This window comes from Penicillium samsonianum (assembly GCF_028829775.1).
Source record: "Penicillium samsonianum strain IBT 33392 chromosome Unknown utg000004l_segment0_segment0, whole genome shotgun sequence".
Lineage (NCBI taxonomy): Eukaryota > Fungi > Ascomycota > Eurotiomycetes > Eurotiales > Aspergillaceae > Penicillium > Penicillium samsonianum.
The window spans coordinates 4,031,386-4,051,616 of NW_026643262.1; the positions used below are offsets into that span (position 1 = coordinate 4,031,386).

Below are 20,231 nucleotides of genomic sequence, written 5' to 3' on the forward strand. Positions count from 1 at the left end.
GGTATGGATGATCACGTGAGTCGTGCACAGTAATGAGGGCTGCGGCGCACGTCATTGGTTGATTAGTTTCGGGGCGGGCGGTTTTTGAACTTTTGATCTACAGTCGACAGCCCACCTTTGATCTTTTGCTTGCCGATTCCACATGACAACGATGGAGGAGCAAGAGCGGCCTCGGAAATTAGTCAAGGTGGATCACGACGAAAATACCACCCACGAGGTGCTCGGCCCTGCCATGACTGGAGCTGGTGAGGTTGCCGGCAACGAACCGGAGCCCGCGTGCGCCCAGATTGGCAACGAACCTCTCGATATCTCGGAATTCACTGTCCACAAAGATACGAAAACGGCCAATGATTCTACACATCAAGATGGCGCTGAGGGAGCCGCGCCTGTTATGTCGAAAAATCAAATGAAGAAACTACGCCGCGCGGAAGCTTACCAGCAAAAGCGCGCGCTTCAAAAGTCCCAGAAGAAGGACAAGCTCATACAAAAGCGAGAACGTCGCAAGGCTATGGTCGACGAGGCAAGGGAAAAAGGCGGCGAGGAAGCTGTCAACAAGCTACGGGTGTTATGGCGGGGCAAGAAAGCCAAGCACACCAAGTCAACACTCCTACCTCTGACGTTTGTGATGGATTGCGGCTACGACGAACTGATGTCTGATAGAGAGCGCATCTCATTGGCCGGCCAGCTCACGCGCTCATACTCAGACAACAGCCGCGCAATCTACAACGGGCACATGATTTTCTCGTCATTCGACAAATTACTGAAAGAACGATTCGACACAATATTGGCATCCCATAAGAACTGGAAGCGCGTTCGCTTTATGCAGGAAGACTTTGTGCGTGCTGGTGAGGTGGCCAAACAACAGATGACAGCGGCGCGAGGAGGTCAACTCGCTGGCCCGTTCGCTGAACAAACCGATGCGAAGCCCGAGGATGGGGAAATCATCTATCTCAGCAGTGATAGTGAGAATACTTTGACCGAGCTGAAGCCTTACAGCACTTATATTGTTGGAGCGCTAGTGGATAAGAACAGACATAAGGCAGTTTGCTACAACCAGGCAGTTGAGAAGGGCATCAAAACTGCCAAATTGCCCATCGGGCAGTACATTCAAATGGCCCACCGTCCGGTACTGGCCACCAACCATGTCATTGAGATCATGGTTCAATGGTTGGAGCTTCGTGACTGGGGCAAAGCCTTCATGAAGGTTATTCCCACCCGGAAAGGTGGCGCGTTGAGGGAAGATCAGAATGAGGGTGAGGACAACGCGGAGGATGATGCTGAAGATATGAACGAGGAAGATCTCGAAACAGAGCAGATGAAGCAGCTGGATGAGATTGCAGCTTTTGAAGAAGGAAGCGAGGACGAAAATGAAGAGAAGGAATAGCTTGAGTTATCCAACAAATGAATACCTTGTACATCTTTAAACCCCAAAAGGAGGCAGGCGGTGATTGAGATATAAACATACAATACGCTTGTATCAATACATGTGGTCTTGTATTAATTGCCGTGTGTAGGGACTCTTTTGATCTGATTGAGCTCTGCTGTCCGTTTTGTGAACGCTTTACTAACCTTTCCAGCGTTGTAAATTCTTCGTAAATCTGAGGCCATTCATCCCTCATATCTATCAGCGCTTTCCCTAACTAGAAGATGAGAAAAGACAACGAATGTGAATGTAGAAAAGCATGTTGCCTATTTAGGTATAGCCCTGGAAGGCGAACTTGGATGATTACCTCAGCAATTAGCCACCACAGCCACAACCTTCCAAGGTTAGAATCTATGACGGAAGCGATTTTCATTGTGATTATTGCACTCGAGGACTTGCTTTTGCTTCTTTCTCGCTATCCTCTTCATATAGGCAGGAGAGCCTTTGCTACTGTGCCTACTTCTTTCGCTCTTTCCCACATTACTTTCCTTTCACTTCTTCGCCTCCCTTCCTCCTCCCAACTGCCTTTCGGTTTTTTGTTTGGCAGCTGCCCCTCGCAACCATGTTTATGCTCCGCAACGGTAAGCAACGCGCTTTTCATGCCCCGCCAAACCCCTCCATACCAGGGCATTTTTTTTGTTGTTTTACCGTTTTGAATTAGTAAACTGATCTCTCCTCTCCTCTAAATTCAATAGTGAGCAAATTTCTGTTTGGTGACGCTTCGAAAGAATCCATCATCGAAATCCCCCAAGGCGAGCTGTATCTGGTCCGCCCACAGTCACCCAAAGGTTACTCTGAGCTTATCTTCAAGGACGCCGCTGCCACGATCCGACGTACCGGCCAGGACTTTCAATACCAGCTTGTAATTCAGAGAGCCTATGAAGAGGGCGAGGAAGAACTTGCGGACGAAGACGGCGAGCAAGGTGCGGGCGACGGCCTAGATAAGGACGAGAAGGTTTTCCTCCTCGATCAAACCCTCCACTTCCGCTCTGAACTCCGTGACGGAGGCGCGAAGATTTTGGCCTGGGATGACCTGAGCGGCGATGCTGGTGATCTCTTTGAATTCATCTGCGACTCTTCTGTCCCATCGGACAAAGTCGCCACTTTTGAGCTTGCCGCCCTCCAGTGTCAGTACGAACGCAAACACCGCCGCAGTGCACAGAAGGCTACCGAGGCTGAGTTAGAGGAGTTCTCATACAACGAAGAGCAGCCCATTCCATCTGCGAGCCCGGTTTCTTCGCCGATGAGAAATTCCTTCACAGCAGAGGATTCAGCTGCAGCCATGGCAAAAGACGTGGAATACGCTCAGTCCAAAGGACAGATCAAGACTGCTACTCTTGAGGAGCAACCGACTACTGCCCCGCCGTCTGCAGCCCATCCCGAAGCCAAGGAGATTCTCTGCAAGGAAAATGCCGAGCTGCATTTGTTCGACTTCTCCACTGGAACCTTTGTGCTCCAGGAGTCGGACATCGTTGCGACTGTCTCGGAGGTCGGTACTTGGCAGTACTGGCTCCAGATTGCTGGCAAGGATAAGGAGTGGTTAGGACAGGCTGTCGTCGCCGATATCAACCCCGTCTTCAACTTTGAATATCTTTCATTTATCTTCAACCACTACGGTGAAGATGGTTCGGCATACTCATGGCTCCTGCGATTCAAGGACCAAGCCTCGGAAGAACGGTTCCAGGAGGGTTTGATGCAGGCGCTGTGGGAACAGCTCAATGAGTTGAAGTGGACTAAGGTCAAGGAGAATGACCGAGACTATGTTCTTGATGCCTTCCAGGATCTTACCATGGAGGATGCCGACGACAAGCCAGAGGAAGAGGCCGAGGAAGAAGAAGAGGAGGCCGAAGAGGAATACGACGGCGACCAGGACGATGCTCAGCGCAGTGAACACTACGACAGCGATGAGGAGGAAGAAGATGTTGTCACACGCGATGCAGATGGAAACGTCAACTCACAATTGGCAGTTGGCTACAAGCATGATCGATCATTCGTTGTGCGTGGGTCCAAGATCGGTGTCTTCAAGCACACTGCTCACAACAACCTTGAATTCTCCACGACTATCTCAAAGGTCGAGACACCCAAGGGCAACCTTTTCAGCCCCAAGAAGGTCATGCTCCATGCTGAGGATCAGAATATGATTCTTCAGAATGGAGATGATCCCAACTCGCTGTACAAGATGGATTTGGAGTATGGCAAAATCGTCGATGAATGGAAGGTCCATGACGATATTGCCGTGGAGACATTTGCTCCCGAAAACGTAAGTCACCTCCGAGGTCTCGAAATCTGTTTCTGGATAAACTGACAAATCTCGCAGAAATTCGCACAAATGACCGCGGCCCAGCCATTCGTTGGTGTCTCCAAGAACGCCCTGTATCGGATCGATCCTCGTCTTTCTGGCAATAAGCTTGTCGATTCCGATCTGAAGCAGTACGCCAGCAAGAATGACTTCTCGGCTATGGCTACTACCGAGAAGGGTTACCTCGCTGTCGCCTCTAACAAGGGTGACATCCGCATGTTCGACCGTCTAGGCATCAATGCGAAGACTCATATCCCGGCTCTCGGCGAGCCGATCATCGGTCTTGATGTGTCTGCAGATGGACGCTGGGTGCTGGCAACTTGCCGTACCTACCTTCTCCTCATTGATTCGTTGCAGAAGGAAGGCAAGAATGAAGGCAAGCTCGGATTCGAACGCGCTTTCGCGAAGGACTCGAAGCCTCAGCCCCGCCGTCTCGGCTTGCAGCCCGCACACGTTGCCCAGTTCCAACATGAGACGAAACAGCCTCTCTCGTTCACCACGGCACGCTTCAACACTGGTGTCGACTCAACGGAAACTAGCATCGTCACCGCTACCGGTCCCTTCATCATTACATGGAGTATGAAGAAGGTTATTGCCAACCGCAAGGACCCATACACCATTAAGCGGTATGAAGAGAATGTCATGGCTGATAACTTCCGGTTCGGCTCTGACAAGAATGTCATCGTTGCTCTGCCTAACGAGGTCAACATGGTCGCCAAGCGTACCTTCCAGAAGCCCACCCGCGAGAGCATCGCTGGTCCTGCCACACCAAACCGTACGCGCAGCCGATGGAGCAGTCGTCTTGTCAAGGATGATATTGTCAACTCGCCTTATTAGTCTTCACATTCCTTTCCCCCTATGTCTCCCATCGGCCCCTGGATTTTCCTTTATTTTTGTACCATTACCCATACCCCCTCATGTTTTGTGCTTTTCCATTTCTTCCAACATTGTGACTTTCTTTGCGGGGTTTTTTTGCTCTTCTGACGCCACTGGAGATCTCCTCTATTTTTGGTTTTCTTCACAGTCCCTGCCCTGTGTCTTCCTTTATTTGAGATTCCTTTTCCTGGGCGATATTAATTTGGAGCTAAGGGGTGGCACTCACTAAACGAGATTTTATTCTGCAAGGTAGCTAGCTAGTTCAGACAATTCATAATGAAATATCCAACATTAAGCACTTATCCCGGAGGAACCTACATCGATAATCAAATCATCCCCGTCATCATATATATCTTCCATTTCGACGCTGCCTTCTCCGACACCCTCTCTTTCCACTCCATATCTCCTTGTGACACTGACGACAAGCCCAATCCTTCAATTCAAGAGGTTCTCCAAGCATACAGCTCCGCTTCATCGCCACCTTGGCAGTATCACATTCCCAGCACCATGCGTAAATGAACTTCCCATTGTCTCGGACTGCTTTAGCGAGATCTTTGACTCCATGAATACCCAACCCATATTTCACCACAAGGCGAAGGGTGGGGTATCGGCGACAGAATGGACATCCTAGCACTGCAGTGTTGATCACACAGCCTGGAGAGTTGTGTCTGTACCATTCTACCAGGCAGGTGGTGCACATTTTCTGGAGGCAGCCATCGCGTCCACATGCTGGGTGTAGTCCGTCCATGTATCTGCTGAAGCACAGGGAACATTCTTTGTCGCTTGTTTTGCGATCTTTGACGAGCTTTTGGAGGGTTGAGATTAGCTCTTTGGAGTTGTGAATGGGCTTTCCGTCGTAGCGTAGCTGGGGCTCAGATGAAGGGAAAATACTGATTCTGGAAAGGAATCCCTCGCTGCCCATTCTAGTAATGATTTGGAAGATAGATTCACTACGGATGTGGAGGATAGAGCCGTTCCGGAGGCATAGTTTCGGGTCATTTGTATCTTGAACTAGCCAAGGGAATGTGTTCTCGGTGGATATCTCAGATAGCGTCACTTCGAGCTTTGTTGTTGGGTCACAGCCTGAGGTGCAGAGGGGGCAGATGAAGTCCGACTCTTTGAATGCCGAAGTCCTGTATTCTCCGGGCCAGATCATGCGATTCGAGCACTTGTCACACTGGACGGTTGGGGCAGGAGACCTTTGGCTTCGACAGTAATGGCATTCCGCGGGATGAACCAGCACATCAGGGCGATAGATAACGTATTGGGCGCGGCAGCATTTAGAGATACATTCGACCCAGGTGACTTTAGAACTGGTAGTCACGTCCTTCGAGACTCCTCTATTGATGCAGATTTCCTTCGTCTTCTCGTCGACATACTCGCTGAGGCAAGGACCGCATTTTCCATCGGCGCCCATTATGGTGACGGATCTGGGATACTGACAATCTCGACATGTCACTAGTGGTCCGACTGATGCGATTGCTTTCTCCGCAATCCGAGGCACTCGAGCTGGTAGTCGATTATCGATCTGATGTTCTAAATGTTTGCAAGTAACCAGACGCTCAAACAGTGTTCTGTCGGTGGGATTCAAGATCCGGGACTGATTCTTAGTCAAACCCATATCTTGCTGCTTCTGGTGCGCTTCATCAGCGTGAAGTAGGAGCGTCAAGCATTCTTTATTCCAAGTCTGAGGTGTTGCAGGGTCGTTCCAGTTATCTTTGAATGCAAGCATCCCCTGTGCTACTTTCATGAGTGGCACAATCCCCATCCGTAGACTGAGAGCAGCAAGAAGGGCAGTAGATCGAGCCGACAGCTTCGTTCCGGGCTCAATGGTATGGAGAAGGACTTTCCAGAACTGTTTATTGTATTTTTCCGTTGCCAATACCAATGGAATCTTGGCCACCTGGTCGGCACTAGTACTGGAGATGTGATCGGGAATCTCACGCGCCGATGCTACAACAGTCAACCTGGTCAGGATAGCACCAAACCGCCGAAGGACACGGGGGTTGCAAGATCGGCCAATTTGTAAGAGCTCGGATCGGGTCAGACTTGAGATGGGCCTATTCCTCTCATATTCTGTACCATACTCTTCATACACTTTGTTGGAAAAGCTCAATGTCAGGTCAAAGAAGACGCAGGGATACATTTCTGTGTTGGGGACGCTGTCGATGATAGATGCGATCTCATCGGTAAAGTCTGGCATAGGGGCGGTCTTTCTGGGAACATATTCTTTCATGGTATCTGCCGTCAGTCTGACCTTAGTGGTGTTTTATTTGCAATCGTCCCACAGCCACCATGACATAGTCGAGAAATATGGGGATGTGTTTCTATCACTCTCGTTCTCAAGGCTGTCAATTTCGCTGACCGAGATATAGCGTAACAGCTCAGCGGAAGAATCTTCATCTTGGCCTTGGTTGATGGAAGAAGGAGCATTCTCCACTCCCATCCATGCTAGAAGCAGATCAACTGTCACCTTAGCAATGTCCCCCGGAAGGTGGCTTTTCATTTCAACACAAGTCCCATCTGTCCTAGTAGACAGGTAGTTGTACCAGGCAGCATCCTCTTCTATCACAAATTCTTCAAGGATAGCAAAGACCTGTGCTTGTTTCGGTCCGTCTCTAAGGGTATTGCAACCTGATACCCAATCAATACATGCGGAGCCATATCGGGAGTAAGACCCCGGGGCCAACAGGGCAGGCTTCTCCTTTGATGCAGAAGACTCATGTGGATCAGGCTGTCTATAAGCGTAAAGAAATATCAGTGTCTTCGCGTTGGCACGCATAACCTGGCAGGCCATTGCAATAGCTGTCTTGACAGCCTTATGGTAGTCGCGTCCCCTAGTTTTGTGGAGCCCTTTGATGAAAGCGATCAAGTCGGGCTATTGCTCGTGCGAGGGCTCATCTTGGCCTTGATTCAGCCATCCTGACCATTCGAGGACCTTGTTGTATTCGTAATCGCGGTATACGAGAACTCCGATTCGTGAGAAGCATCTTTTCTGAGCGGAAATCGAAATTATCTCGGGGAGGGATACGGTTAGTGAGCGTAGATAGCAACCAAGTGAGGCATCGACGATGAGGAGTAAGTCGTGCTGCTCCATTTGCACGATACAGAAGACCAAAAAGAAATATATGTGTTCTTCTATTTGATAAGACTGCGTGATGAGACAGCAGGGAACTATCTAGGTAGTGCTGAAGTGAGACTGGAGAAAGCAGAGAGAAGTGTGTGTATCTAGAAAGTTACCCAACCTGGTTTAGTAGGTGAAGCTTATACAATCCAGCCAAATCCCGTGACACAACTATAAACATCCATAGCCCTACATCCGATCTGAAAACGACACCCAGCTCTACATCCCTCCTCGCGGAGTTGGCATAGACTACCTACGACCGAATCGGGGCAACTAAATCCCTTGTCAACAGAAAAACTCCAGCGAGATCATTCATTGTGGACTCATGCATCGAACTCGTTCCAAATCCTGCTCAGTATCCACACCCAAAGCCAAAACCGAGTTCGTCACAGATACATGTATCTTCCCTCCATGGTACAGGACTCGTAACTGCTCTAATTTCTCGATATCCTCCAACGAAGTACGCTTCAAAGTAGGATATTTCCGCAAAAAGCCTGCCCGATAACCATAAAGGCCGATATGTTGAAGTACATGCTCACTAGATCCAAGCCCACCGGCATCACGATCCCAGGGAATCAGAGCTCGCGAAAAGTAAAGAGCATTTCCTTCTGCATCGAGAACGACTTTGACGATGTTTGGATCTAACGCGTCGCTGACATTTCGAATCGGTGTGGCTAGTGTAACCATGTTTGTCGTGTGGCTTGAGAGATCGCGCGCGAGCTGAGCAATGAGTTCGGGTTCAATGAATGGCTCGTCTCCTTGTACGTTGATAACGATTTCGTTGTCGTCGAGACCCAGGAGATCCACTGTCTCTGCTAGTCGCTCGGTACCGCTCTGATGATCCTCTCTGGTGAGAATAGCCTCGGCTCCAGCTGCTTCTGCTGCTTTGGCAATTTCGGGATGGTCGGTGGCTACAATCACTCTGGCTGCTGCTGATTCTTGTGATCTTTTTACCACATGGGCGATCATAGGCTTGCCGTGAATTACGGCCAGCGGTTTCCCGGGGAGACGTGTGGATGCAAAGCGAGAAGGGATTATCACGATGAAAGTCATTTTTGAGAGTCGACAAATGAAATGGTTAAAAAGAAGTGCAAGAGAGGCTAAGCTGAATAAGTATGTTGTGGGAGAACGCCACGAGGTCTGTGTTGCAGAACCTGACGTGACGCTGCAGGTCTTCGGGCTATATCCTGCATGATGTCGTGGCATTACGATCACCGAAAGTCCACCGACAGCTTATAATTTGTTGATTAAACGCTGTCCAAGAATTCACCAATTAGCCTGGAGAATTCGACTGTGTATTGAAACAAAAACCCATGCCCTGAATCCGCATAGATGTGCAATTGCGCATCGGAGTTGGTCAAGTTCTGCCACAAAACATAGCTGTTGTGAGTGGGGATGGCAGCGTCATTGCTCCCTAAAGTAGGCATTCAATGTCAACTCATAATTGCAAACATGGCAGAAGGATTCTTACCGGTTGCAACAAGTACGGGGATATGAATCTCATGGAGCCGGTTAAAAGAGCCGTCTTTGGCCTGGCTCGGGTCGAGTAGGAAGTTCCCAAAGGCGCCGAATTGCCTCCAAGTCCCTTCAAACCCAAGGAGTTCTGACCTATCCTCTCTGGCAGAGACGATGCGGTCCCATGCCTCACCCCCGGCCTGCAAACAATTCTGCGACCCCCCGAAGAAAGCTTCAATGTAGGCCTGGCGCTGGTCCTCGTAGGTCTCGGCATCTTTCAGATTCATTACTGACGGGACTTGTTTGGGAGCGATAACTCCTTCACCAATGCTGGCACTAGTGCCTGCTAGTATAAGCCGACGAATGAGCTGTGGTGCGTTGAGGGTCACGAGCTGGGCAACGAATCCTCCCATAGAGAAACCGAAGAGGTCAGTTTGTTTCACTGCGATTGCGTTGAGAACATTGATAACGTTCTGCGCCCAGTCTTTGATGGCCAATGTGACCTCGCCGTCTGATCGACCGACGCCGGCATTGTCAATCAGGATGATGGGTCGAGAGGCGGCGAGCGGGTTGATAAACGTCGGATCCCAATGATCCATCGTGCCCCTACACCGTTGTGAGCACTGGGGGGCGGGTAGAAATCTGGAAGATAAATGTACGTATACTTACCTAAAGTGGATGAGGAGAGTGAGAGGAATGCCTGTTTCGGCACCGAATTTTCGATATGCAAAACAAATTGGGCCAACATGCACGTACTGATCCACTGCTTCCTCGTAATAATTTGGAGACATGCTGGCAGGTTCTAAGAAAGGAATGTAGTTGGGACAGGAAATAGACAAATACAAATAGGGGGTGTCAAGGCGGAGTATATGTTGACTTTACTAGAATGAAAGAAGACAAGGATGGAAGACGAGTGATGGTACATAGTCTTTATATACATTACCGGGACCCATCTGGGCACGGTTACAACAGAGCACAAATTGAACGAACCTGAACACATTTCAAGTTTACCAAGTACTTACAGATGCCAGGCCCTTGAGGCACATATTTACAGAGCAACCTTGGAAGCTATCCGATCAACGCGGAGTTACCTCTACTCGTACTATGTCTCTCTTTGGAATCAGTACCAATTCGCTACGATAGTTCTGCATAACAGATACCATGAGTAGCTTTCTGATAATGAAAAAAATTAATACCATATACGGGTAAAGCGGATGGTGCTTCAACATTATTATTATGGACGCCCTATGACGTAGATCATCCTCGGATGATTCCGAGGTCTGATTTATAAACCAACTTTCAGTTTCAGCCAATCAGAATGGATATGAGGTGCTTTCCCGAGGTCTTAGGTGGGTTGATCAACCAAAAAGAGCCCGTAGCTCGGTGATATGGGGGATGCTACGGCTTGTCGACGGAGTAGAGGAATACTTATAAGTTTCCATAATCCAGTATTCCTATTCTTTCTTTGTATAAAACTTGCATCATGTTTATCGCAGGAAATCATTTCAATTCAGGCTGCTCGAGCCAATGGAATTTGGGAGAATCCAACATATAGTGCTGTCACCGCTCATTCTTTGTCTCCTTGCTGAAACCATTACAAATCCATATTCAGGGGTTTCTGTACAACATATCTACAGGGGAGGAAGAGAAATCTATAAATATGGGCTTCTTTCTAGGTATGAAGAGATTAGACAGTTTTAAAGTTCATTTCTGGCGCTACTCCTATAGTTCCAATCACTTTGCGAAATATTTATTCCATCTGTTACAGTATAGTTCCTCTGTGTACTATTCAACAATTTGTTCAACAATACCTCAACTCTTTGAAACATATTTCTATCGCATAAGCGATTATCTGAACAGGTGAGGTCGTATTGAGCTTGCTTTTCTTGTATTTTCGTCATATTCATGTTAAGTTTTCTACAGATGTCTTCCGAACATATCGCAGTCCATCTTCAACAGCGCCCCGAGGGAAATATTGTTCCTGGGGAGACCTTTGCTATACGAAAGCATCCTTCCCCCACTCCAGCAGAACTTCAAGACGGAGATGTTGTCTTAGAAAGCCTTTATCTAAGTCTGGATCCTGGGATGCGTGGCTGGTTGGACGATGTACCATCGTACATCCCTCCAGTTGCAATCGGCGAAATCATGCGTGGCCATGTTTTGGGACGTGTGACTGCCTCGCGGTCACAGAAGTTTCCAGTTGGCTCCTATGCTTTCACTATGATGGGCTGGACTGAGAAGGGAATTGCTAACGAAGAGTCCCTGCAAGCTGTGCCTACGCCTGATCCTACGGATGGAGGCCGCTTAACTGATTATTTAAGTGTCCTTGGCTTCACAGGAATCACTGCGTACGTGGGCATGGTCGAAGTTGGCAATGTCAAGCCCGGGGACTTTGTGGTTGTCTCTGGAGCAGCAGGAGCGGTAGGGTCTATTGCTGGACAGATTGCAAAGATCCACGGTGCCACGGTGTACGGAATTACTGGTTCGGATGAGAAGTGCCGTTGGTTAGTTGATGATCTCAAATTTGATGGGGCGTTGAACTACAAGAGCGAAGATTTCGCCCAAAAGTTCAAAGGTTTGACGGAAGGAAAGATTGATATCTTTTACGACAATGTCGGAGGAGAAGTCCTTGACTTAGCTCTTCTCTGCGCCAACAAGAACGCTCGATTTGTCATGTGCGGTGGTGTCAGTCAATACAATGAAAAAGAGGTTCAAGGGCCAAAGAACTACACGATGCTATGGACGATGCGGATTCGCATGGAAGGCTTCCTTATCTTTGATCATTTGGATAAGATACCTGAAGTCAGACGGAAGCTCAGTCAATGGCTTGTGGAAGGTCGGTTGCAACGGAGGGAAACCATTGTGCGTGGGGGTTTATCGCAAGCGGAAACCGCCTTGATGCAACTGTATCATGGGATGAATACAGGTAAGCTTTGCTTTTGAGGGCCATGTGCCTACTCCCTACATCCAATGCATTTATACTAAACATCTCACAGGAAAACTGCTTGTTGAGGTAAAAGCTCCTTGAGAGCTACAAAGATCTTCATGGTACACAGGTTCGCCGATGCTTCCTCTAGAGCAGTCTCTATTTATTTCTTGACCTGATACTTTTGTTCAGATTGGTGTATATCTAGTCTCTCATATAGCTCAGACACGTTTCTTTTTTAATAATAAATTATCTAACACCATCCACCATTAGCAGCTTCGATACCAGGACAAATTATAGCGTTCATGTTGAATGCTGTTGACCTTGGGAATCCCGACAGTCCTAATAATAGTTAACCAGGAGGCCGTTCATAAACTGATATTTGTGCCGATCTTCCGCTTGGTCTTGGCCTTTAGTGTCACAATGTTCCTTTCAGAAAGCAGTAATTTGAATGTTCTTGCTCTTACAATTTCCATCTATTCATGACGGACCCTTGGGCCTCACTACAGGATGGATCGAGATCAGCTTCGCCACTTTGCTCTCATACAATAATATACCTTCAACCATATTCCGATACATGCAATCCATTTCCATGTTTTGACTTGGTTCGTTTTCAAGTATTGAATCGTATTGGAAGACATTATCATGTGATAGGAGGTTATGAAAATTATCTGTAGTACTCCCTGTGTCAAGGATACAGGCATCTCACAGCCCCTTAGCTCGCTTGTTAACGACTCTCCTTTAGCTTTGCCCTCAACCTTTTGGCAGCAATGTTCACCAAGCGGTAAGGTCAATCCATCTCGAGCAGTGCGCACCTAAGGCAATATATGATGGGAAAGATCGTTTTATGAAGTTAACATGGATATAAAGCAGAAATTGTATGTGAACATGTGATGTTCAAGTATCTAACTTGCTTATTTACATAGGTATTCATATTTAGAACTTCCGTCCGTATTGTTGGCACCTGCTTGTTGGTGCTTGATTCTTCAGACTGGGTACTGCTTATTTGTTTGTGGAGAGAAGGCTTCTCCTTCCTATTTCTCTGTCTTTATCTTCTTCTCCTCCAGTTCGCTACCAGCTTGTAAAACGATCGTTTGACTGCGCTTCTTGCGCCCTTTTGTTGAGATGTTTCCCATTCCAGCAATCTTTCGGAACTATATACAGTCTCCGTATGGTTCAGGCCCAATATTTGTTTCTGCTTGGCGAAGCAATCTCGAAGCAAATTGATGGCTTCAGCATCGCGACCTAAATATTTCCAGGTGGAAGCGAGAATAGACATAGTATCCAGCGTGTGGGGATGATCCTTGCCGAGCTTCGTCTTACGGGTCTCCATCAACTGCACGTGGAGCGCTTCGGCCTCATCCCACCGGCCCTGCTTCCAGTATATCACCGCTAGGTTGGCTATATCCCCAAGAGTCTGAGGATGGTCCGCGCCGAACTTCGCCTTTCTCGTCTCCATCGCCTGCACTTGGAGCTGCTCGGCCTCCTCCCACCGGTTCTGGTTTAAATACGTCATTGCTAGGTTGGCCATAACCGAAATCGTGTCGGGATGATCCTCGCCGAACTTCGCCTTTCTCGTCTCTATCACCTGCACTTGGAGCTGCTCGGCCTCATCCCACCGGCCCTGCTTCATAAACGTTACCGCTAGATGGTCCATAGCCGAAATCGTGTCGGAATGATTCTCGCCGAACTTCGCCTTTCTCGTCTCCATCACCTGCACTTGGAGCTGCTCGGCCTCCTCCCACCGGTTCTGGTTTAAATACGTCATTGCTAGGTTGGCCATATCCGTTAACGTGTCGCGGTGATCCTCGCCGAGCTTCGTCCTAGTCGTCTCCAGCAGCTGTAGTTGGAGCTGCTCGGCCTCTTGGGACCGACCGTCATACCAGTATCCTATTGCCAACATGTTTGTGCTATCAAGAAATTCTTGGTGTTTATCACCTAATAAAATCTTTCTTTGGTCTCTTGATTTTGATGCCATTTCTCTTATATCCGCGATGTTACCGATTCTCAACGCATACCATGCACCCTTATAAAGTAACGTAGCCCATTGCAGTTGAATCTCAGGTGATGTTGGCCGTTGTAACATTGCGGATTTGACATGAGGAAAGAGTGGCCTGCACCTCTCCCAATCTTCGTATTCTCCGGTAGGAAACTCGTCGTATAAGGTGCTAATGAATTTATCCCTCCATTGGTCTATTTGTCCATGAGAATTTAACCACGCGCGCGTAGTCAGTTGCACTAGCCGATGCATCGTAAAGGTGCTGCTCCCACTAATAGATATAAATGAATAATCCCTTAGTGTTGTGACGTCGTCTTCAAAATCAGGGCCCATATCAGATTCAGATGTCTCCCCGTCACTAAGCTCCGAGGTTGATGTGTTATCGGCGGTAGGTTGATGCCGGAGAAGGTTCTCTGAGATCCCTTGTCGATCAAAAAAGCTCATAAGAGAAAGCAGATCTGCTGCAGATGGCTTGATTTGGCGTATATGATCGAATGACATTTGCCACGTCACCAAAATTGAGTTCTTTGCTTCCCAGTCCCGGTAATGGTGACCAGCCTCTTCTTTTAGAAGCTTTGTCGCTTTAAGGTCACTCCTCTGGAAGTCGCTCAGGTATTGTGCTACCGAACAGCGTGGCGCCCGATTTCGAATATAGCTAGCGGCTTGTACGATCGCTAGCGGCATGAACTCCAACACGTTCACTAACTGTTCACTTCCTTGGCTTTCCGCTGGCTCAAGCTTTCTTTGGAGAAGCTCTAGTGCTTCGGATCTTTCCATGGGTTTAACCTCAACAAGGCCCTTATGATCGACAATCCTTAACGCTACCTTTCTCGATCGACTAGTTATGATGACATATCCATTTTGGCTTTTAGGAATATACTCCAAGAATGGTTTGTTCGAGGCGCTTGCTGAGCTTCTCGTCGAAAGAAGCTGACCGTCATCGACATTATCAACGATGCAAACCCATTTTCTCTTCTCATCGCAGAGCCAGTTCTCGACGAGTTCGAATACATTCACTGTAGGATCCTGACGACCCGGGATTTTAACACGTTCTGCGATGTTCCGGAAGCTTTGCTCGAACCGGGATTCGTTACTCGCATGCACCCAGAAAACCCATGTTTCCGGCGATTGGGATCGGACCTGGTAGGAGTATTCGACAGCAAGTTGCGACTTCCTTCGAGTTATAAGCAATAGATCACGTAAGAGCCGCCCTATACATGCACTCACCCAACACCGCCAAAGCCAACAAGTGCTATCCTCGACCCCGGGACTAAGCTTTCCTCGTGAATCCGACGAAGTAGCGTGTCACGACTGACAAACTGCTGGTCTCGCGCGAATGGGACAGTCGATAACGGGTTGGGTGGGGTTTCCGGCCGCTCTAAGGGTGAGAAGCGGCGGTTAGTCAGTCGATCTTGACCCCGGGGTCGTGTCTAGTGCCCGACTCACCTGGAGGCAGATTGATCGGTCCACTGTTGAATCCAATCTGGAGACCTTTGTTGTAGCCACGGAATGATGTCGTTGCCATGATCAAATAACCGTACGTCCCTTGTATTTTTGCGAAAGATTATTTGTCTGACTCTCAGCTGTAGGAGGGGAGGGGCACGTCGTCAGCCCCAGAGTCCAACATCAGGTGACTCCACGGCGCTAAGATAGGGAATCAGATTGGCCGACAGCTCACGTTGAGCATTCTGTTGATCCTGCGTAGATTGGGATTACCAGCTTCCCGGGAACTGGATCAACGCGAGCCAGGACACTATGTTTACAGCTTCTGCTGTAGAGATCGAGGAAAGAGAAGAAGAAGAATCGTGATTCATTGAATCTATGGAGAGCAGGGTATTTATACCCTAAAGCTAACAAAAAACCCGGTATACTCAGGCACCCATGGAAGATGGGATCATGCAACACTATGTAAGATCAAGCGCAATACTTGATAACCAGCCATATCCCCCCAGATAAGAGCAGGCTTTGACATAATCACTTTAAAGTACTGCAAGAGCCTACCGCTACCAACTGCCCCAAATGCACAGTACAAGAAATACAAGGTCACAAGCTGGTTATTGCCATAGGCGAGCTAGCATATGATGCCCCAGTCCTTGCAAGCGCCATTTTTGAGGCCTGCAGGTTTCAGATGCCCAACAAGCTCCCAGGAACTGCGAGATCGCCAAGTCACGTTTCCTAATGCTCGGCTCAACGCATGGCCCAACCGGGAGTACAAATCCGAATAATGCTCTCTTAGCTGCGACCACTAGTCCAATTGATCGTACCGGTATTGTGACCGAACTGGAAGCCCATATTGTGGCTACCTGAAAAATCAGTGTGGTATGTGTTGGTGACCTGCGGGACGGATAATTTCGAAAGTATTTGGGACACAGTCCTAGAGGCAGTTTGCTCGGCTTGCAGTACGCGTGATTGCTCTTCAGTCTCTTGGATCGCTAGAGTTCGCTGAGCGCCGCCGTCCTCATCCTCATCTTCGTCCCCGGGACTTTCAAGTTCCTTCTTGCGTCGCAAGGTTTCGTCTTGCTTTCTCTTTGTGAGTTCGATATGCTCCTTGATAGCAGCGTCGAGAACTCGAAGCTGCTTCTCTGTATCTTGCCGAGCAGTTTTAGACGCACTTTCGGATCGGACCAGGATAAGCCTTGAATCAATATATTAGTACATTTTCTCTAGCATAAAACTTAATCACGTACAAGTGGGCGCTGTCTATGGCGAACTGGACGATAGCCTGACAAGAAAGAACCTGCGTCCTGAATGTCTGAATTTTTTCCTTGTTCCACAAGCCGACTGATAGTCGATCCCTGAGGGAAAGCTTCGTAGTATTGGAATGCTTCGTCCACTGCTCAAGTTTCTTTGAAAACCCCGCGCATGCCTGCCCACAGTTATTCACGGCTTCAGCGACCCCAGTCTTCTTCAAATCCTCTTTCGTTTCGTCACAGGTTGTTCTATCGGAAATCCGAAGATTCTCGAGAGCGGAAAGCGGAAGCTGTATGGCTTCTAAGTTGGATGTAACATCCTGCATCACATCGTTTGCTTCCTCAAGGCCATCGATAATACGCCGAAGATTACTGATGCTGGATAAAGCGAAACCTGTAATTCCAATAGCACCAGCGGTGATGCTGAACGGATCCATCTATTTAAAATTGGGACGACACAGTCGTGCGAGGCGTATTTCGAGTAACTTGATGTATATCAGACAAAATCACGATGATACTGATCACTTGGGCGCTTTAAAGCAAAATGGTGACTATGGAACGTCGGCCGCGGGGCAGCTGAAGCCGCTAATACGTGTCGGACTGCTATTTGCGGGGCTATGAGGCTAAAAAGCAATGCACATATCATAAGAGCGCGAGAAAGCGCGTGCGTTGCTTACTGCATTTCGTAAGGGCATCTGCTAAGAAACTCGCCCCACCGGCTTTCTAGTTATGTGTACTCATTGCTCGCTAACTACTATTTGTGACTAGTATCCTTAGCTTTTATGTTAGAATTCCTTTGCTTCAGGAACTTGTTCCAAGGTTGTCGCACACTTGCATATTGGTATTTAGCGTCGACTTCATGGCTGGTAACTGGACAACAGTTTCACACCATGTAAAATAAGTAAGATATAGTTTAGATATAGCTATCTCGGCTCCAGTTGTAGCTTACTGCCTCTTGATGAAGTTCAATAATAGCGGTGCAGCAGTAAGGGTAAACGTATCTTTCCCGTCCATTAAAAAGGCATCGTTGACTTTGCCTGGAGCAAAGGAAATGTCGTACCGAAGAAGGAGCTCTGCAGTCACTCGCCGGAGCTCCATGAGTGCAAGCCGCTTACCAACACAGGCCCACGGTCCTATGATTTGATAAGCACAGTTATAATCATGTATACACCACCACAACTGACCTATATTGAATGGAATGTACACGGATCTATCCTTGACAAGTTCGGGATTGGTAGTCCAGCGTTCCGCAATGAACTCGTTTGGACTCTCGAACGCCCGTGGGTCTGGTAAGACTAAATTAGAGCCTGATAAAGGCTTGGACCCATAAATGAACTGACCTCTGAACATTGTATATAAAGGCACTTGGACAATAGTGTTTCCAGGAACATATGTATTGCCAATGGTCATACCCTGTGGTGGTGTGAGTCTCTGAAGACCAGAAGGAACCGCTGGGTGCAATCTAAGGGTCTCGTGAATTGCGGCATCAAGAAGATCGATCTTGGAGATCGTATCATCGTTCAGCTCCTTTAGTTCGTCAATCTCCTTCTGAAGCCTTTGAACTAAAGCCTGGTCACTGGCAAGATGGAACCAAAGATGTGATAGAATTGTAGAAGTCGTGTCACTAGTCAGGGTAAACAAAGGGGAACATTCAAAGGAATCAAGAGTTTCTAGTTTCTCACCTTCCCGCCACAATAATTAAATAGCCATCTCCATGGAGGTTAAGCGTATCTTGGGGTGACTGGGGCCCTTTCTTATACTCATCAAGAATCCAAGAAAATATATCTCGCTGCTCTGGTTCTTTCTATAAATAGGGATTAGCTTAGCGTCTATACCCAATTATCGAACTATCGAACTATCGAACACTTACAGCACTCCTTTCCAGGAACTGGCTTTCAATCCACTTCCAAAACCTCTGGTTGTTTGCGTTTAGGAGCGGAATATTCATGACGATGGGGAATATCCAGGGCATGTGTTTAAGATGGCCAATGTTTGTCATATCCGTCCGAATTGTCTTCAGAAAATAAGCCTCTTTGCCTTCGGCAATCATATTGAATGATTTTCCAAAAGCCAGCCTTCCCATCACATCAAACGCATAGTAGCTGAACCACCGCGTCATATCAATTGGACTGGCAAGGTCTCGCTCCACAACTTCCACAAGTTGCTGGGCGTATCCTGCAACGACTGGTTCATAGGCGCGGATTGCTAACGGGAGTTTGAGGTTAGTGTACATTCTTCGTTGAATGATCCAAATAGATATTACCCTTGGTACTAAATCCCCGATCCCAAACTTTCCGGCGGCGCGCATGTTCTTGCTTGTCTCTGGTGAAGGATAGGCAAACTCGTGGGTCGAGCAATGTATACCAAGGGCCTTTCGTAGCCTTGGACTGGATACTATAAATCGCCTGGACTGCTGCAGGATCTGTGATTGAGAGTTCGGTCGGACCTAAATTCGAGGAGTACTTAGAAAGTATACTCCGCAAAAGAAGAGTTGTCGCATTACCTGTTCGAACATAGTCCCCATATGTCTCATGAAGCTTGCCAATCTCCTCGTAGAGATGAAGTTTGGAAGACATCATTGTCAGATAGACGTTGGACAAGCGCGCAAGGAAAGGACCAGGAAATTTTCCCAGTCTGTGGAAGAATCCCCGGTAGACCAGCATGCTGCTGTAGACACCGAGGATGTGATAAAGCCAAAACCTTCGGAATTCATTTGGGGAGAATGGGACGACAACTTCCGTTCGGCTGCTTAGAAGCCAAATGCCGACACTCCCAGCGACCAAGGCAAAAATATACGAAACCAACAGAAATGGAGATCTCGTATCCCATTCGCTCAAGCGGTAGAACAGATGGTGGAGAGTAACACCACTACCCAAGGCTAAGAGAGCCTGGGAATTCCGAGCAAGATCCATCACGACACGATTCCTATAACAAAAGCGACCTAGCTATCCTACTTGGGCGGGGTTAAAGGATAGGTCAAGAATAAGAAAAGAAAGAAAGCACCACATGGTTCCATGGAAGCTAAGTAGGGTAATCAACAATAATCATTGAGATTCCGGTTGGTCGGGAGATTCTCCAATGAATGCAGATATTAGTGCTCGATGCTGTACAACATAGACCGATCGACCCACACACAAGACGGTGAATACTCGACAGCCCTGAAATTGGGTGGTACAGTAGTTTGTGGCTGGCTGGCATTGTGGATCGTGGTCTGGCGCTAAGTTGAGATATCGTACTTTGTACACTACTAACCCACTTAGGGCCGCCACCTTCGCTTGCATCCTGCATCCTGCATCGAGCAGTTGAGCAGGATGTCGACACCGCAGTTACCGCCACACGCGTTGCATTTCCAAGCTGGGTCACTATTTCCTGGTACCTTACACAAATTCGCTGGTCTTATAGAGCGAGATGCCGGCAAAGCACTCGCTTATTTGGAAGG

General features: G+C 48.1%; 9 protein-coding genes across 9 annotated transcripts; 3 read left to right on the forward strand and 6 right to left on the reverse strand.

Moving 5' to 3' along the window:
• Positions 1 to 142: 142 nt before the first annotated feature.
• Positions 143 to 1,384, forward strand: trm10 (tRNA (guanine(9)-N(1))-methyltransferase; the record flags this gene model as incomplete). The annotated part of the gene is made up of 1 exon (XM_057281186.1): positions 143 to 1,384. The coding sequence occupies one exon, from the start codon at positions 143 to 145 to the stop codon at positions 1,382 to 1,384; it is 1,242 nt and encodes a 413-aa protein (XP_057135446.1).
• Positions 1,385 to 1,776: 392 nt separating this feature from the next.
• Positions 1,777 to 4,893, forward strand: N7471_008468 (uncharacterized protein; the record flags this gene model as incomplete). The annotated part of the gene is made up of 3 exons (XM_057281187.1): positions 1,777 to 1,987; positions 2,119 to 3,683; positions 3,741 to 4,893. 3 exons carry the CDS (start codon positions 1,777 to 1,779, stop codon positions 4,557 to 4,559), a joined length of 2,595 nt encoding a protein of 864 aa, XP_057135447.1. The 3' UTR covers positions 4,560 to 4,893.
• A 48-nt stretch (positions 4,894 to 4,941) lies between these two features.
• Positions 4,942 to 6,801, reverse strand: N7471_008469 (uncharacterized protein; the record flags this gene model as incomplete). The annotated part of the gene is made up of 1 exon (XM_057281188.1): positions 4,942 to 6,801. The coding sequence occupies one exon, from the start codon at positions 6,799 to 6,801 to the stop codon at positions 4,942 to 4,944; it is 1,860 nt and encodes a 619-aa protein (XP_057135448.1).
• Positions 6,802 to 8,034: 1,233 nt separating this feature from the next.
• N7471_008470 (3-deoxy-manno-octulosonate cytidylyltransferase family protein) lies at positions 8,035 to 8,775 on the reverse strand (the record flags this gene model as incomplete). Its single annotated transcript, XM_057281189.1, has 1 exon — positions 8,035 to 8,775. The coding sequence occupies one exon, from the start codon at positions 8,773 to 8,775 to the stop codon at positions 8,035 to 8,037; it is 741 nt and encodes a 246-aa protein (XP_057135449.1).
• Positions 8,776 to 8,969: 194 nt separating this feature from the next.
• N7471_008471 (alpha/beta fold hydrolase) lies at positions 8,970 to 9,968 on the reverse strand (the record flags this gene model as incomplete). Its single annotated transcript, XM_057281190.1, has 3 exons — positions 8,970 to 9,136; positions 9,194 to 9,783; positions 9,847 to 9,968. 3 exons carry the CDS (start codon positions 9,966 to 9,968, stop codon positions 8,970 to 8,972), a joined length of 879 nt encoding a protein of 292 aa, XP_057135450.1.
• Positions 9,969 to 11,100: 1,132 nt separating this feature from the next.
• N7471_008472 (NADP-dependent oxidoreductase) lies at positions 11,101 to 12,328 on the forward strand (the record flags this gene model as incomplete). Its single annotated transcript, XM_057281191.1, has 2 exons — positions 11,101 to 12,103; positions 12,174 to 12,328. 2 exons carry the CDS (start codon positions 11,101 to 11,103, stop codon positions 12,203 to 12,205), a joined length of 1,035 nt encoding a protein of 344 aa, XP_057135451.1. The 3' UTR covers positions 12,206 to 12,328.
• Positions 12,329 to 13,151: 823 nt separating this feature from the next.
• Positions 13,152 to 15,647, reverse strand: N7471_008473 (Tetratricopeptide-like helical; the record flags this gene model as incomplete). Its single annotated transcript, XM_057281192.1, has 3 exons — positions 15,549 to 15,647; positions 15,330 to 15,480; positions 13,152 to 15,276 (listed from the first exon to the last, which is right to left on the reverse strand). Exons 1-3 carry the CDS (start codon positions 15,625 to 15,627, stop codon positions 13,152 to 13,154), a joined length of 2,355 nt encoding a protein of 784 aa, XP_057135452.1. The 5' UTR covers positions 15,628 to 15,647.
• Positions 15,648 to 16,334: 687 nt separating this feature from the next.
• Positions 16,335 to 17,229, reverse strand: N7471_008474 (uncharacterized protein; the record flags this gene model as incomplete). The annotated part of the gene is made up of 2 exons (XM_057281193.1): positions 16,335 to 16,737; positions 16,790 to 17,229. 2 exons carry the CDS (start codon positions 17,227 to 17,229, stop codon positions 16,335 to 16,337), a joined length of 843 nt encoding a protein of 280 aa, XP_057135453.1.
• Positions 17,230 to 17,607: 378 nt separating this feature from the next.
• On the reverse strand, positions 17,608 to 19,762 carry N7471_008475 (cytochrome P450). The gene is made up of 7 exons (XM_057281194.1): positions 19,296 to 19,762; positions 19,056 to 19,238; positions 18,663 to 18,997; positions 18,475 to 18,596; positions 18,133 to 18,416; positions 17,977 to 18,078; positions 17,608 to 17,925 (listed from the first exon to the last, which is right to left on the reverse strand). Exons 1-7 carry the CDS (start codon positions 19,702 to 19,704, stop codon positions 17,738 to 17,740), a joined length of 1,623 nt encoding a protein of 540 aa, XP_057135454.1. The 5' UTR covers positions 19,705 to 19,762; the 3' UTR covers positions 17,608 to 17,737.
• Positions 19,763 to 20,231: the final 469 nt, after the last annotated feature.

Bases quoted from the DNA above. Each gene is read 5' to 3' on its own strand.
- N7471_008475 (XM_057281194.1), bottom strand. From the start codon at position 19,704: ATGGATCTTGCTCGGAATTCCCAGGCTCTCTTAGCCTTGGGTAGTGGT. The intron at 19,239-19,295 runs GTAATGCGACAA...CCTCGAATTTAG, and splicing joins TGGGGACTATGTTCGAACAG to GTCCGACCGAACTCTCAATC. The intron at 18,417-18,474 runs GTGAGAAACTAG...TACCCTGACTAG, and splicing joins TTAATTATTGTGGCGGGAAG to TGACACGACTTCTACAATTC.